General features: G+C 37.1%; 1 protein-coding gene across 4 annotated transcripts in view; it reads left to right on the top strand.

The window, feature by feature from the left end:
- Nucleotides 1–15,469, top strand: part of MTUS1 (microtubule associated scaffold protein 1) — a 109,404-nt gene that overhangs the window by 15,035 nt on the left and 78,900 nt on the right. For all 4 annotated transcript variants that reach the window (XM_087724477.1, XM_087724473.1, XM_087724474.1 and 1 more), the window contains one exon: nt 12,799–14,912. In XM_087724477.1, the coding sequence (XP_087580603.1) occupies nt 12,927–14,912 (1,986 nt within the window). In that variant the 5' untranslated portion in view covers nt 12,799–12,926. The remainder of the gene's footprint in view (nt 1–12,798; nt 14,913–15,469) is intronic.

Here is a 15,469-nt window from a genome sequence, read left to right as displayed (position 1 = left end):
GCCAATTCTTGATTATTTTATTCTGGAAAAGAAAATGGATGTCCTGTTTTCCATTAATGAGCAACAGTACCAGAGGTGGGTTTCAGCCAGTACACACCAGTACGTGCGTACCAGTTCAAAGAATTTAGCGTGCCTTCCCGTACCGGGGCTTTTGGAGGCCCCATACTGGAACGGTCCCTCTGTTGGCCTGCCCCCCCACCCCATTAGCTGTTCCTGCCCACCCGGTCACCGCTTGCTAGCCCCTCCTGTCTGCACCAGGCTTACCCCATCCACCCACTTTCTTTGCCGGAGCTGAGGATTTGGCGGTTGGGAGAAGCCCACATGGCATGTACATCCTTCTCTTTGATAGCCAGCTGGTTTCTGGGAAAGGAGGGAGAAATCCATGCATTAGAGAGGGAGGAAAACGCATCCTCCGCTCCTATTCCTTCTTCGGCTGTTTTTGGCAGGTTCCAAGTGCAGCTTTCTTTCCCAGTTACTCAGAGGCTTTGGTTTAAGGTGGTGCTGTTTTATGCCGCCCCTCTCCCTTCTGCAAGTGACCTGCAAGTGACCGGTGCCTCGGAGACTCAGCGGGCAACTCAAGGGAGACAATGGCAACGATGACTTCATTCCCCAGGAGCTGCTGCTACCACTTAAGCCCTCCCAGGAGCCGAGCAGAGCAGGAGCCCCAAAAGCGAAACATCTCTCCTTTCCAGTCATCACTGCCCATTGGCCCAATTCCCTGATGCAATTCGTGGAGCTGCTTGCCCTGATGAAAATGCGGGGGCGGCATTTTCAGGCTTTCACAACTTACGGCTATAGGTAGGAAGACAAGGGTGTCTCGGGAGTGAAGTCTTCGGTGCCAAGTGCTAAGTTTCCCTTCTGCCCCCCTGAAAATCAACCCCCCCAATCCACTCACTCCAGTTAAATGTGCGTAGGGTGATAGGATTAGTTTTAAATGCATAGTGTGGCTTATTTGCTAGCCTCCCAGTTGGCAAAACAGAAATTTTCACCAACTGGGATGTGTGTGGGAGGGGGGGGGAGAAAGAGAAAGAAGGATAGAGAAAGAAAGGAAGGAAAGAAGGAAGGGAGAGACACAAGAAAGAACAAAGGAAGAACAAAGGAAGGAAGGAAGGAAGAGGAAGGAAGGGTGGAAAGAAAGAAGGAGGAAGAGAGACAAGAAAGAAATAAAATTAAAATAAAGAAAAAAGGAAGAAAGAAAAAGAGAATTTATGATTACAATTCAGCCCAATATTTTGGTTGCTAAGCAAGAGCGTTGTTAAGTGAGTTTCACCACATTTTCCAAGTTGGCCATGCCCATCCGGTCACATGATCTCCAAGCCACTCCCACCCGGTCACATGACCACCGAGCCACTCCCACAAAACAGGCCACACCACAGAACAGGTTCTAAAAAAAATTGAAACCTACCACTGAACAGTAGCCTAACAAATCTCAATTTTAAGAAGATAACTAACACTCAGTTTTCCACCTTATATATAATTCTGTTGAAACGTATCTGCCCATTTAAAATAACTGCTATAATTGTCTGAGACCAAGAATGTAAATGCTGCACAATGGCACAAAATTACTTTTATTACTCTTCAGATTACTCTTTCAGATTAAAAAGTTTAGCAAATCTCTAGCAGTCACTAAACAACATGGAATACCAGAAGTCTGCTGTCCTCTCCCTTTTAAGTGTGTAATGAGCTGTTCACTTTACCAAGCTCTTTTTTCTGTATGTAAAATAGAAGAGTTAGCTGTTGCTGGAGGCTATTGGATATTTCTGTGTTACATCCTTATTTAAAAGCCATGAAAAGCTTTGCAAGAACTCCTGGCCCTTATATTGCTGGCAGACAACTAGCCCTTGATGTAGAGTTGGCAGCTAGTCCCAGGAAAATTCTTCTGCTAGAAAAAGGTTATTAAATTCTGCCTTGTTACTGCTGCACTACTGAACTTCTGAATCCACCCTGTCTCATGAGAGGAGCCTTTGTAACAGGGAGGAAAAATCCACATTTTTCTTGTTCTAGTATTTTGTAATGTGCTGAAGTATGTTAGGAATAAAATCTACAAACTGGAGAGTAGTTAAACAAATACAGGGAAGAAAGGGGAAGATGAGAACAAAATAAAAAATTACTCATTTTTAAATGTTGATATTAGATTCATTCATTTGTGCCTTGTTTAATGCCTGTGCCTAATTTCACTGTAGAGGACACCTCAGAACTTCTGTTTCATCTGTCATGAAATTTATTTATTTATCTAATAAAATTACAAAGACTAATCCATGTTGTGGTTGAGCATAGTATGTTATCTGAATCATGTAATGGAACTAGGTGATTATTAAGACCACTATTTACAATCTCAATTTGTGTTTAATTCTATGATTATTACTTTAGTCTTGACTGCAGATGCAATCTGGAAAATAGGCTAAAATATTGTTAAATCCTCTTCCTAACCCCCAAATACAGTACTAGTATGTTTCTTGAAAGAAATAAAATTTGATAGTATTTGCAATTTCACCTACTTTGGTGTATGGGTAACAAGTTTGGGTTGCCAAAGTAAAAGAGAATTGGATTAATGGGATTTTAGAAATACCATGTCAGAAATTCTTATATCTAACAAGAGCACATTGCAGTTGTTTGGAGAGGGAAGATTTAAAACTTTGTAGCAGACTATATTAAGAAAATCATACACAGTAAGCATTAATATAAAATTCATTCAATTTCATAGGGTGATTTACAATGCAATTTGTTAGTCATATGTAATATTACATTCCTTGGATTATAGTCATATAATTGCTTGCCTAGAAGTAAGTGCAGACTATGTTGAGGTTAGTGAGATTTCTGATTAGTTCTGAATAGAATTAAGTTGTCACTGCTATTATGCATTGATTGAATTACATACGTATACTGTAGATGCTCTATGACCCTGCCAATATGAAAATACTTGTTAGGTACATATGAATCAAAACATAGCAAATGTTTACTGGCCCTATTATTACCATTTTAAAAGCTAATGTTTTGTTTGTTTTTAGATCAAATAACACATTTTGGATACTTAAGATAGATAGAGGGGACGTGCTGGTTCAGTTATTAAAGACATTGACCTTCTCAGCTGGAGAGCTGACAGCCCATGTTCAAGACCCAAGCGCTGTGCAATGAAGTGAACTCCCATTACTTGCCCCAGATTCTGCCAACCTAGTATGGTAGTTCAAAGGCATGAAAATGCAAGTAGATAAATAGGTACCACTTGTTCTGACCTAGGCTTCCTTAAAAAGCAGGAAGCAGAGTCTTGGTGCTGGCAAAACCTCTTTTATGTACACGACTATTAATTCCTTTCATTAACAGTTAGCAAGGCTTGGCAAACAATCTTTCAGAGGAATATTTATCAACACATACCTTATCTCGCTGGAGAGCTGCTAGATAACTCATTTCCAAACACAGGGCAAGGCAACACTTGGCACAGAGACTCTTATAGTCACAAACAGAACTTTCCACTCTTGAAACGACTGAAGGAACGAATTGTTTCCTACAAAAGCCCACTTCCTGTTTGCTTTTCTTTTGTTTCCTATGGGAGGGGCCAATCATCTCCAAGGTGTGGCTTGATCCCCAAGTCATCCATGCTTTCTTAGTTGTTCTTGTCTTCTGCATGCACACACTGGGAACAGGCTCCATCTGTTCCTCTGCCTCACTGCTGTCTAGCTCACTCTCTGCCTCTGATGCAGAGCCCTTGTCTGAGCTTTCCTCAGATGCCAGGTCTGGCCCATGTTCCTCCCCAATCTCCTCACTATTCGACTCTGCTGCAGGCTCTGCTGACTGCTGGTGGGTTATAACATTACTTCAGTGGGAAGGTAACAGCATTTTGTGCATCTCAGTGTATAATTATGCTTGCCACATGAGCACGGAAATGTCTTTGGGCAAGGTGGAAATCAAACATGACTCGACAGGGGAAACATTTTCCTTTTAAAATAGATAGATCCATATTGAAAAAATCAATAACAATGAACAATGGATGATAAACTCTATGTTTTTTAAAACAGCAACATTTCTCTGACATAGAATATTGCTTCTGATATCAACTTGTATCTTAGAATTGTTTTAAACGACTAAGCTTGTATGATTTTTAAAAAATGGATTGTTTTTTGGGGCTTATATAGATTCCCAGTGTTTGTTGTCTAAATTCAAAAACCGCTTAAGATTTAAAGAAGAAAACATCTCCTCCTCTGACCTTCCCAAATAATTAGCTTGACTATAGCAAATTATATACAGTACAGTAAAACAATAGGCTTACTAGCAGTGATAATATTACCTATTTTGTGTAATGAAACATTTTCAAGAAAACAACCAAGTTCAGAGTACCCAACCTCTTTATTACAACCCTGAGCTACAAATATTCGCTTTATTGGTACTATAGGCTATAGTGCAACAATGCTATTGAGACACATTAGCAAAACTGCTCTTGTGATAATATAAAAGGAGGTTTGAATAGGTTTTTCTTGTGACATTTCTTGAAAAATAAAAGGAAAAATCCCTGTCTAAAACTTGCTTTGTCTCCAAAGTAGAAGCTATCCAATCTATTTGTGATTGCGATGTTTCTGCCCATTCTATACCAATACTGCAAGGAGAGAATCTTGATGAGAAAATAAATAAATATTCTGAAATAGAAAACCGTGAGTCTACAGCAGGGATCCCTATCCCTGGCCTGTGACCCACTATCGGACCACAGCCTATTCAGAACCAGACCACAGAAGATGGGCAAATGTGTGGCAGGGGGGCGAGTACATGAACACACAGTCCGATCTGTGTCTCTGTTCATGCAAATGTAGCTGTGGATGTGCTCTTCCATCACCCGCATGGATTCATCTTTCCCTGCTTGCCGATCCGCAAGACTGAAAAAATAGAAGGTCTCTGGTCTACAGCATAGAGAGTGGATGAAGCAGTTAGAGTAACTAGACTATGAGTTTGGATGTAAACTAAAAAAGATTACAGGCAGTCCTTGGCTTACCACAGTTCATTTAGTGATCATTTGAAGTTACAAAAGCACTGAAAAAAGGGACATATGGCCCATGATCAATATCCCCATGATCACAGGATCAAAATTCAAATGCTTGGCAACTAACTCATATTTATTACCATTGCAGCGTCCTGAGGTTATGTGCTCTCTTTTTGCAAACCTCTGAAAATCATAATCAATGGGGAAGCCAGATTCACTGTGTTACTTACCTTAACAACTGCAGTGATTGACTTAATTGTTGCAAGAAGGGTCGTAAAATGGAGCAAAACTCACTTAACAAATGTCTCACTTAGCAACAAAAATTCTGGACACAATTGTGGCCATAAATCGAGAACAACCTGTATAGATTAAACTACCATTATATATTGTAGATAGCTGCTTAACCATTATCCATAGGTTACTATTAATGGAATATGTAAAGATAATTCCTGATGTGGATGGCCAGAATTGTATTATGGCCACACTGAAAAAATCTATACTGGTTTCTAGTTATTTTTCCAGACAATTCCAGGGAGTAAGTACTAAGATTTTTACATTCTAAATAGCTTAGAGCCAGATTACCTGAAATGTCATCTCACATTATGTATCTCTGACCTGTAAGATATGCAGGAGACACGCTTTTACAAATATATCCTTTTGCAATACCTTTTCTGAGATATTTCCAAGATATGGAATGTCCACTGTTTACAAACAAATAGTTAAGTTTTATCTATTTAACCAAAGCTCTTAAAATTGTTTTATGGCTATTTTAATGTTTAAATCCTTTATAATTTTATGTTAGCTGCATTATTTATTCTGGTTAGATTTTTTTTTAAAGGATATAAATCAAGCAGTTACAGTACAGCAACAAACTGAAAAATAGTGATTAACCAGAGAAATATGCAGAGCTCTTGAATTGTTGAGAGGATCTTTTCCAATACAGTCATGGATGTCTTATCAAAATAAAGTTTGTGAATTTAGAGGCACTTTCTTTCAGGCACTGTAACTATACAGTATTAGATTGTAGTCAGGGGTGCATTCCTGCCGGCATTATTACTGGTTCGGTGCCCGAAACATTTTGCGTAAAGGAGGTAAGGACCTGTTCTTTGTCACTCCAGCATAGAGGATAAGAAGACAGATTAGAAGGGCTTTCTAATATTGAGCAATTTTGATAATGGGTTTATTTATTAAAGTTGAAGCTAGAGAGCTGTTGGTAAGGAATGCCTTAATTTCGGTTTCTATGGTAGTCTTTTATTTACAACGATTCATTTAATTATGGTTCAAAGTTATGATAGCCTTGGAAAATATACTTTATTACTTGTAGTAGCACTTACAACTGTTGCACTACCCCTGCAATCATGTAATTACAATTCATGCACTTGGCAACTGGTTTTCATTTCATTTACAGTAAATTGCAGCATCCTGTGAACATGTGATCATGATTTGTGATAGGCAAAAATGTCCAGTAGGGAACCTGGATTTGCTTAATAAGCATAGTAATCTGCTCAACCACCATAGTAAAAATGGTCATAAAATCAGGTCTGTCAATATAATGACTCAACTTATGACCGCACTGACTTAAGACCAAAATTCCGTATCCAATTGGTAGATCTACTTGTACAAGGTACAAGGAATTAATGGCCCAAATAGCTTTTTTTCAACAGAATAATTCAACATACTTAAAAATGCATTATAATATACCCTATTGCATTTGTCAAGCTAAAGAATAGGAAGAGTTTGTGAAAGTAGAAAATATATTCCAATATAGTTTACTGGATCTACTATTTAAAAAAACTGGTTTCCACACAAAGCAACTATAGAACATTTTTGAATTTGCAGATAAATATTTAACTGAAAAGTATTGTGACAGTTCTGTTTCCAATATTTTGTCATATTGTTGCTTTGACATATCACATTGTTTTCAAGTAATAAGAAAAACTTGTTTCCTAAAGACCAAAAACAAATACATGATTCTTTCCCAAAAGCATTGCTTATTTTCTGGCTAAACTTTGTTTCAAACATATTGCCATTGTTTTTTCCGCATAGTTTTCCTTGAGCGTGAAAAGGCAGAAAAAAGAAAATAGGCTGCTTTTTATAGATTCTAGTAAAGAATCTTCAGCATTTAATTCTGACTGATTGGCGAAATGTTTGGTGCATGCAAGGGGCCCTTCCGACTCATTTCTGTTTAAGCAAGAACCCTGAAAAATTCTCCCATGGTTTGGCCATTATTAGTAATGCATGGTTACTGTTGGAATAACATGTTATCTCTTTCCCTTCACAAGCAAAATATAAGTAAATCCTGAGACTTTTGAATAAGCTCCCCCAGGAATTTGCATTTTTGAAGTATCATTCCAATGGGATTTCTCAGGCTCAGTGCACTTTATAAAATGAGTGCAAGAGTTTAATGTCTTTGATGAATGTGAATTCTTGGATAAATAAAACTAAACTTTTTAGCTAGCTGGAGGAGATTTCTAGCTTTATTCTGACTTCATGATTATTACATCTTTTTGTTTCATGAAATATGAAAGATGTCCCAAAGCCTGCTTTGCTCACAGAAATTAATACTTGTTGTTATTTTAATACTAATTGGAATTGTTGCAGTTTTAATGTAATCCTAATTTTGCTGCCATTATTGTATAATTTTATTCCAGAAACTCATTTGCAACTATTTCAAAAATGGGTTTTATTCTTCACAATTCTTGATTTAATATTTCCGCTATGCAGATTTTTCAGGCTTGTCATCTCTGTGCAAAAAAATCTTAGTTTCTGAATCTGTATCACACTAGCACTATTGAAGATTTAAATCATTTTATTTGCATATGGTTATGCAAAGCATTATTGGTTCCTCATATGCAATGAGTTAACCTAGACAGTTAAGGTTTCATTTGCAAAGTTTCATTTGCAAAGTTTAAACAGGTTTGATTGAACATTTGCCTGAATTTGTGTCCTAATGATATGATTAAGCACATTGTTATGCTTAGCTGTCCAACCCAGATAGTTTGCCATATCAAAAGATTATAGTAGGGATTTTGGTAGCTAAGAGTATATTCAAATATATCTACTGAATAAATTATTATCAAAGAAAGGATATTATTTCTAAAGATGAGTCATGAAACTTTTGGTTGAATCTCAAACTGTAGGTGCTGGAGAAACCAACTGTACCAAGAAACAACAACAACAACAACAACAACAACAACAACAACAACAAGGGTGTAGCCAACTGCACATTTCAAAAACACTTGTTATGAAAATATAGCTGGAAGGGACTTTGTGGTTCTTATTTGCAATACATCTGCTTCCTATGTAAAACACATCAGGACTGACAGGAATGTGATCTTTGTAAATGTTCAATTTGAAAAAAAATAGGAATCTTCAAAAAATAACTAATAAGGAAAAAGAGGAAGGTTGCTAGTAATTATATTCCTGCAAAGATTAAATGCATCAATCCTGAAATAATATAGAAGGATAAATTGTGCATCTTGTCATGGTGATACAAGGAAAAGAAAAACATCTTGAAATATTTGATTTTGTTTTAAGAAACTGAACTGATAGCATAACAAAGAGGATAAAAATGACCAATTAAATTTATATTTAATTACTTTTCTGCTTAGCAATAGCACTTAGACTTATATACTGCTTCACAGTACTTTTAGAGCCCTCTCTAAGCAGTTTACAGAGTCAGCATACTGCCCCCTACAATCTGGGTCCTCATTTTACCCATGTTGGAAGGATTGAAGGCTGAATCAACCTTGACCCTGGTGAGATTCAATCTGCCAAACTGCTGGCAGCTGGTGATCAGCAGAAGTAGCCTGCAGTACTGCATTCTAACCACTGTACCACTGCAGCTCTTACTCTTTGGTAATATTGACTGGATTCATACAATACTTGAACCAATAAATAACCACATTTTATTCTTGCAGGTTGTAGGAACTCAACCCCTATAATTCATTGGATTGTTCAATCCAGAATGTGGGATTGAGAAAACCGTGATTAATTTAATCATAGGTAAACATACCATGCTAACAAATAAGTCCTTGTGTTTTTCTTGGAAAGAATTTGGGAAATGGTTTGTAACTTCCTTCTTCCTAGAGCTAAGAGTGAGTAACTGGCCCCCAAGATTGCCCTGCTGACTTTGTGCTTAAGGCAGGACTAGAACTCAATCTCCTGGTTTCTAGCTTGGTGCCTTAACCACTACACCAAACTGGCTCTCAATAATGGTAATAGTGAAGAGAAATTCAAAAGACTAAATATTTGCTATAAAACATCTATTTTGTTTTTTCCCCTAATAAACTTTGTCCAATTTTTGTATTATACATTATAAACATTTCTATTCTTCCCAGTTCCAATATTATTTTCAGTTTTGTGCAGTTTTATAACATAAATGGAAGGATGCAAAGTGGGAGAGATTCCGCAAAATTCCTAATTTGAAATGAGAAATATCTCATTTATATGATGTGATTAAATTGTGACATTTTCTGGATTCCTGATAAATTTGTCATTACTTTACACAGTACTGAATACAATACATTGAGAATTTCTAATAACAGCTTAAAATATAACAGCAGTTTAAAATCTGTTATATTTTAATAATGGTATAGTGGTAACCATTTCTTAAAAAGTTACATTATATAATACAACTTTTAAGAAATGGTTACCATTATACAATTAGTAGTATAGTAACTATTAGTTACTATACCATTATAAGTAATTAAGTAACTAATGGTTACTTATCTACAGAAAATAATACAGTATTGGTTAGGGGATCCAAAATCCTTACTGAATACAGAGACGTATGAACAAAATATACAATACAATACAATACAATACAATACAGTAGCAGAGTTGGAAGGGACCTTGGAGGTCTTCTAGTCCAACCCCCTGCCTAGGCAGGAAACCCTATAATGTTTCAGACAAATGGCTATCCAACATCTTCTTAAAGACTTCCAGTGTTGGGGCATTCACAATTTCTGGAAGCAAGCTGTTCCACTGATTAATTTTTCTAACTGTCAGGAAATTTCTCCTCAGTTCTAAGTTGCTTCTCTCCTTGATTAGTTTCCACCCATTGCTTCTTGTTCTACCCTCAGGTGCCTTGGAAAATAGTTTGACTCCCTCTTCTTTGTGGCAACCCCTGAGATATTGGAACACTGCTAGCATGTCTCCCCTAGTCCTTCTTTCTATTAAACTAGACGTACCCAGTTCCTGCAACCGTTCTTCATATGTTTTAGTCTCCAGTCCCCTAATCATCTTCGTTGCTCTTCTCTGCACTCTTTCTAGAGTGTCCACATCTTTTCTACAACGTTGTGACCAAAACTGAATGCAGTATTCCAAGTGTGGCCTTACCAAGCCATTATAAAGTGGTATTAACACTTCACGTGATCTTGATTCTATCCCTCTGTTTATGCAGCCTAGAACTGTGTTGGCTTTTTTGACAGCTGCTGCACACTGCTGGCTCATATTTAAATGGTTGTCCACTAGGACTCCAAGATCCCTTTCACAGTTACTACTATTGAGCAAGGTACCACCTATACTGTACCTGTGCATTTCTTTTTGTTGCCTAAATGTAGAACCTTACTCTTTTCACCATTGAGTTTCATTTTATTAGATAGTGCCCAATGTTCAAGTTTGTCAAGATCCTTCTGTATCTTTAGCCTATCTTCTAGAGTGTTGGCTATTCCTGCCAGCTTGGTGTTATCTGCAAATTTGATGAGTTCCCCATTTATTCCCTCATCCAAATCATTGATGAAGATGTTGAAGAGTACTGGGCCCAAAACAGATCCTTGGGGTACTCCACTGCATACTTCCCTCCATGAAGATGCAGTTCCATTGAGGACTACATGTTGAGTGTGGTTGATTAGCCAGTTACAAATCCATCTGGTGGTGATGCTGTCTAATCCACCGTCTTCTACTTTATTTAGTAGTAGGTTATGGTCTACCTTATCAAATGCCTTACTAAAGTCCAAGTAAACTATATCGACGGCATTCCTCTGGTCCACTAATTTTGTCACATTATCAAAGAATGCAATAAGATTAGTCTGGCACGATCTGTTTTTGATAAACCCATGTTGGCTTTTGGCTATTACTTTGTTTGTTTCTAGGTGTTCGCTAATTCACTGCTTGATTATCTTTCCCATAATCTTTCCTGGTATTGAGGTCATGCTGATAGGTCTGTAGTTTTCTGGATCTGTTTTCCCCCCCCCCCCGTTTTTTGAAGATGGGAACCACATCAGATCTTTTCCAGTCCTCTGGCAGTTCCCTGGTGCTCCAGGATCTCTGAAAGATATAGTTCAGTGGTTCTGAGATCTCGTCTGCCAGTTCCTTCAGAACCCTCGTGTGTAACCCATCTGGTCCTGATGATTTGAACTCGTCTAGGGTAGACAGGTGCTCACTTACCATTTTCTTCCCTATTTCAACTTGTGTTCCTAATCTGAAAAATATGATAGAGTGTAATTTTCTACTGTACTCCATTGCACATTAAACTTAAGCTAGGAAAATGGATAAATTTCTTGTACCTACAATAACACAGGTACATAATTAAAGAAGTCTGTTCAGGTTTCTGATAGCTCATGGAGAAATGGATAAGGTACTATAACTAGTTGTTGACTTACAACCAAAATTGGGATCAGAATTTCTGTTGCTAAGCAAGACAGCTTAGTGGGTCACACCTGATTTTACAACCATTCTGTCATACGTGTTAAGCAAACCATGTTAACTGAATCATTTAGGGTTAAGTGAATGCAGCTTCCCTCATTGTCTTTGTCAGAAGCCAGCTGGGAAGGTTGCAAGTGGCAAGCACATGACCCCAAGGTGTTGAAACTATTATAAATACATGCTGATTGCCAAGCACCTGAATTTTGATCATGTGACTGTGGGGATGCAATAATTGTAAATGTGAGGACCCGTTGTTAATCAGGTTTTTTGTGCTCTTATAATTTCAAAAGGTCACTTAGAGAACAGGTTGTAAGAACTATCGTACCTGTATAGCAAGTCAGCTTTCCATGGCTATGTCATCTGGGGATGAAGTAAACAGTAACCTACTGATTCTGAAGGGCATCAGGCTGATAGAGAATATTGTGGCAACATTTTACTTCAACATGAGCAGAAGATAAACATTAAGTTATTTCACGTTCCAAAAGTTAAGTTAAACTTCTTGAAGACAATTAAGCAAAACAACTGGTTTATACCTATCTTTCGCTCTTCTACATTTTCAATTTAAAGAATCTAATTTTACCCAGAAGATTTTAGGGATTTCTCCTGTATTTGCTAATAAAGATACCAGTTTCTTCAAAACTTGATCCTTAGTTAGAATTCTAAAAATAAATACCTATTTTTGTGGGTCAAATCAGAAGAGTGTTAAATATCAACAGTGACTCAAGGTCAAACTACTTTATCTTAAACACATGTGCTTAAAAATAAGTTTATATTGTACCCATTTGTTCTATTTCCCCCCAAAGTGTAGGGATTTGATCTATGTTGGTACTTTGAGAAAGTAAGTTAACTCTTATTTCTTTAATTATTATTATTGTGTCCTTTGCCCCCTTTCCCATCAAAAATTCCATCAAACTACTATTTTCTTTTTAAAAAATTGTCTGAAAATTGCATATTTTGGGGATAAACAGCTTCTTTTGAATATAATTCCCAATGAGAAAATAATACAAATGAGATAATGTTCAATAAATTCTGGGCTGATGTCTAAAATTAATTAGGGTTTCTTTTCCATGTGCTACACTAAGTATATTCAGCAATGTGTGTTTAGTATAATATATGCCCAATTACATTGCAATTTGAAGAACAGATTATCATTTGACGTAATTTTTCAATTTATCCAATTCTAGATCAGAACCGAATTTAATTGGGAATCCTACAATTATGAAAAATGAATTAAACTGAAGAGGACCTCCTTAAAAATAAAACCAAGACAATTTTACAGATTACAAGAATGACAGGACAGAAAGAATAAAAAATGAATGTGGAGAAAGTAGAGGAAAAAGTCTTGCAGTCACCTTTAATCATCAGGGATGAAAATGGCAACAGATGTGTGAGTAACACCATTGGATCTTTGAATGAAAGCACTATTAGTCATCCTCACCAAGGAGTAGAACATGAAGGCTGTACAATATTTAAGGATGCAACTGGGCTCAAAACCATTGCTTCAACTCCATGCATTGAAGAGCAAGACTTGCAGAAAGCTCCCAGTGATTATATTTGCATGGGGACTTCAGACCCAAAGGCCACACAGTGCTCTTTTTCAAAGGAACAATTTTACATGGATGCCATGAATCAGACTTTCCTGGAGTCAGAGGGTTGTGGCAAAGAAAGCCTTGCAAAGGAACCTTTTCAGAATTGTAGTAGTAGGAAATCAATGTCTTATTGCCAGACAGATCTCATGAATTTAGTGCCCCTTGCCTCTAAGGAAAGGAGCACTACTGAAACACAATATGAATTAGGAAGTGCCCAAATAGAACAGGAAGATGCTAATACAAATTTAATTACAATGATAAATTTGGGGGATACAATAAGTAAATGTTATGAGGTAGCAGTCAGTCCTAGGGAATTAGGTGAAACTTTCATCTGTGAATACTCTGACTCTCCTAGCCTACAAGTTTTCATCAATTCAAATGCACCAGATATGTATCAAGATAAGGGTGTGCAATCTATTTCGCTTTCAATGGCAGCAGACGAGGTCACTAATTATATTGATTTAGTTTCACAGAATAGTGAACAGCCTGAAAAGCAAGGACAGCAGGATGCTGGTTCTTACAGTAAGCAATTATCAGAACCAGAACAGTTTGATATGTGCAAAGTCAAATATAGGAAATATATGCATAGCACTCCTGAACAAGATGAAAATAAATGGATGGCTGGGGCTAGTATAGATGATGACATACATGATGTTTGCCGTTTAGCCATTGAAACCTTTGATGAGCATTCTGAACAGGAATTTTGTGAAGATGAAGTGCACATGACCAAAATCCAGACTCTTTTCAAAGAAAATGAAGCCTTGTTGAAGGGACCTAGTGAAATACCCAAGCAAATACAAAATGATACACCAAAGGCAGAAAGAGTTGCTCTGTCTGAGCACAACTGTCAATCAACTTTCATTGTTTATAGCTCTCCAGCCAATGAACATAGCTTGACCTCGCCGCCTCCTGTGGGGTCAAAAAATGCAACTTTTGCTGTAGTTTCCATGCGAGATGATCCTGGTGAGGGATCTAAACCTGGAAAGAATACTCCCTTGGTAAAAGATCACCCTAGAAGTCCGTCCCTTAAAAATAATTCTGAACAAATTGCAGTAAAATCAACAAAGAGATCTCCTTTTATAGCTACTATAACCAAAGCCAGGAAAGCAGAAATTGTGAGCTTTCCAAAACCAAATTTTAAAAACATTAAGCCAAAAGTTGTATCCAGGCCTGTGTCACAATGTAAGGACAGTGCTGCTCTAAAAATAAGTCCAAGATCTCCGCAACTATCTACTGCTTCCTCCTCCTCCTTGTCTTCCTCACCAAAGCAACCATCCTTTTTGTTTGCATCACTGAGGAAAAAAAAGGACTTGGATAAAGGCACCAAAGCAGAAACCCCTATGAATAAGACTCATAAGCAACATTTTAATAAACAGCTTCCTAGCCAAGGTGTGCATGCTACAACTTATTCTGAAAATGTTTCTCAGAAGAGTCCAAAACCAATGTTAAAGCAGAATGTGGATCAGGTTGAGAAAGCAAAGCATCTTAGTCAATCATGCTTCCCTATGGCTTTAATGAGCTCCCAGAACTATGGTGGGTCACCAAGTGAAGGGATGGACAATGCAGAAACTTTGATTCAGCCTTGGGCTGTGAGTAGCTGCCAGAGAGCTCTAGAAAACAAGCATTCAAATGATTGTACGGGAATTCCAAGTGAGGCATCTACCCAAGAAGTTACAAACAATGGCCATGGACTAGTGCAATTTTGTTCGGTAAGTTTATGTGTGCATTGTGTACTGTATGTATATATTCTTAATCTGATGTTCAAACCATGTTTTTCACTGGTTGCATGTTCCTGAACTGAAAACCATTTTATTTCTGAGGTTATGATTTTACCACCTTGATTTTAGAGGCAAAAAGGGGAAAACCATATTTTCCCGTAAATAGTATTTATTATAACCATTGCTACTGCTGCTTTAGGTTTTTTAATATATATTTTTATTGAATGGCTTTATATAGTTAAAAGAGAAACAAGAGCAAACATGTAAAAAAGATAAAAGTACCAGAATCAGATAGAAAGAGTTAAAAAAGTGGTTTCCAATTTTCTTTATAAGAGTTGCTAAATTGTTATTATTTATCTCTTTAAAACTGAATTATATATTTCCCAACTTCACATATTCAGTCCATTATAGTTGACAAACCTAGGAATCACCAGTTCATTTTTACCCATTGTCAGCAAAATGATCATTCAAGCTTTCTAGATTTATAAAAAAAATATAGAATTTCTTTTGATAAAAATTATAAATTCTGGTTTCCACTGGATATTATT

This window comes from Thamnophis sirtalis, unplaced genomic scaffold (genome assembly GCF_051295495.1).
Source record: "Thamnophis sirtalis isolate CommonGarterSnake01/CBP01778 unplaced genomic scaffold, rThaSir2_p1.2 scaffold_10, whole genome shotgun sequence".
Lineage (NCBI taxonomy): Eukaryota > Metazoa > Chordata > Lepidosauria > Squamata > Natricidae > Thamnophis > Thamnophis sirtalis.
This window is presented reverse-complemented; position numbering and strand designations above follow the sequence as displayed.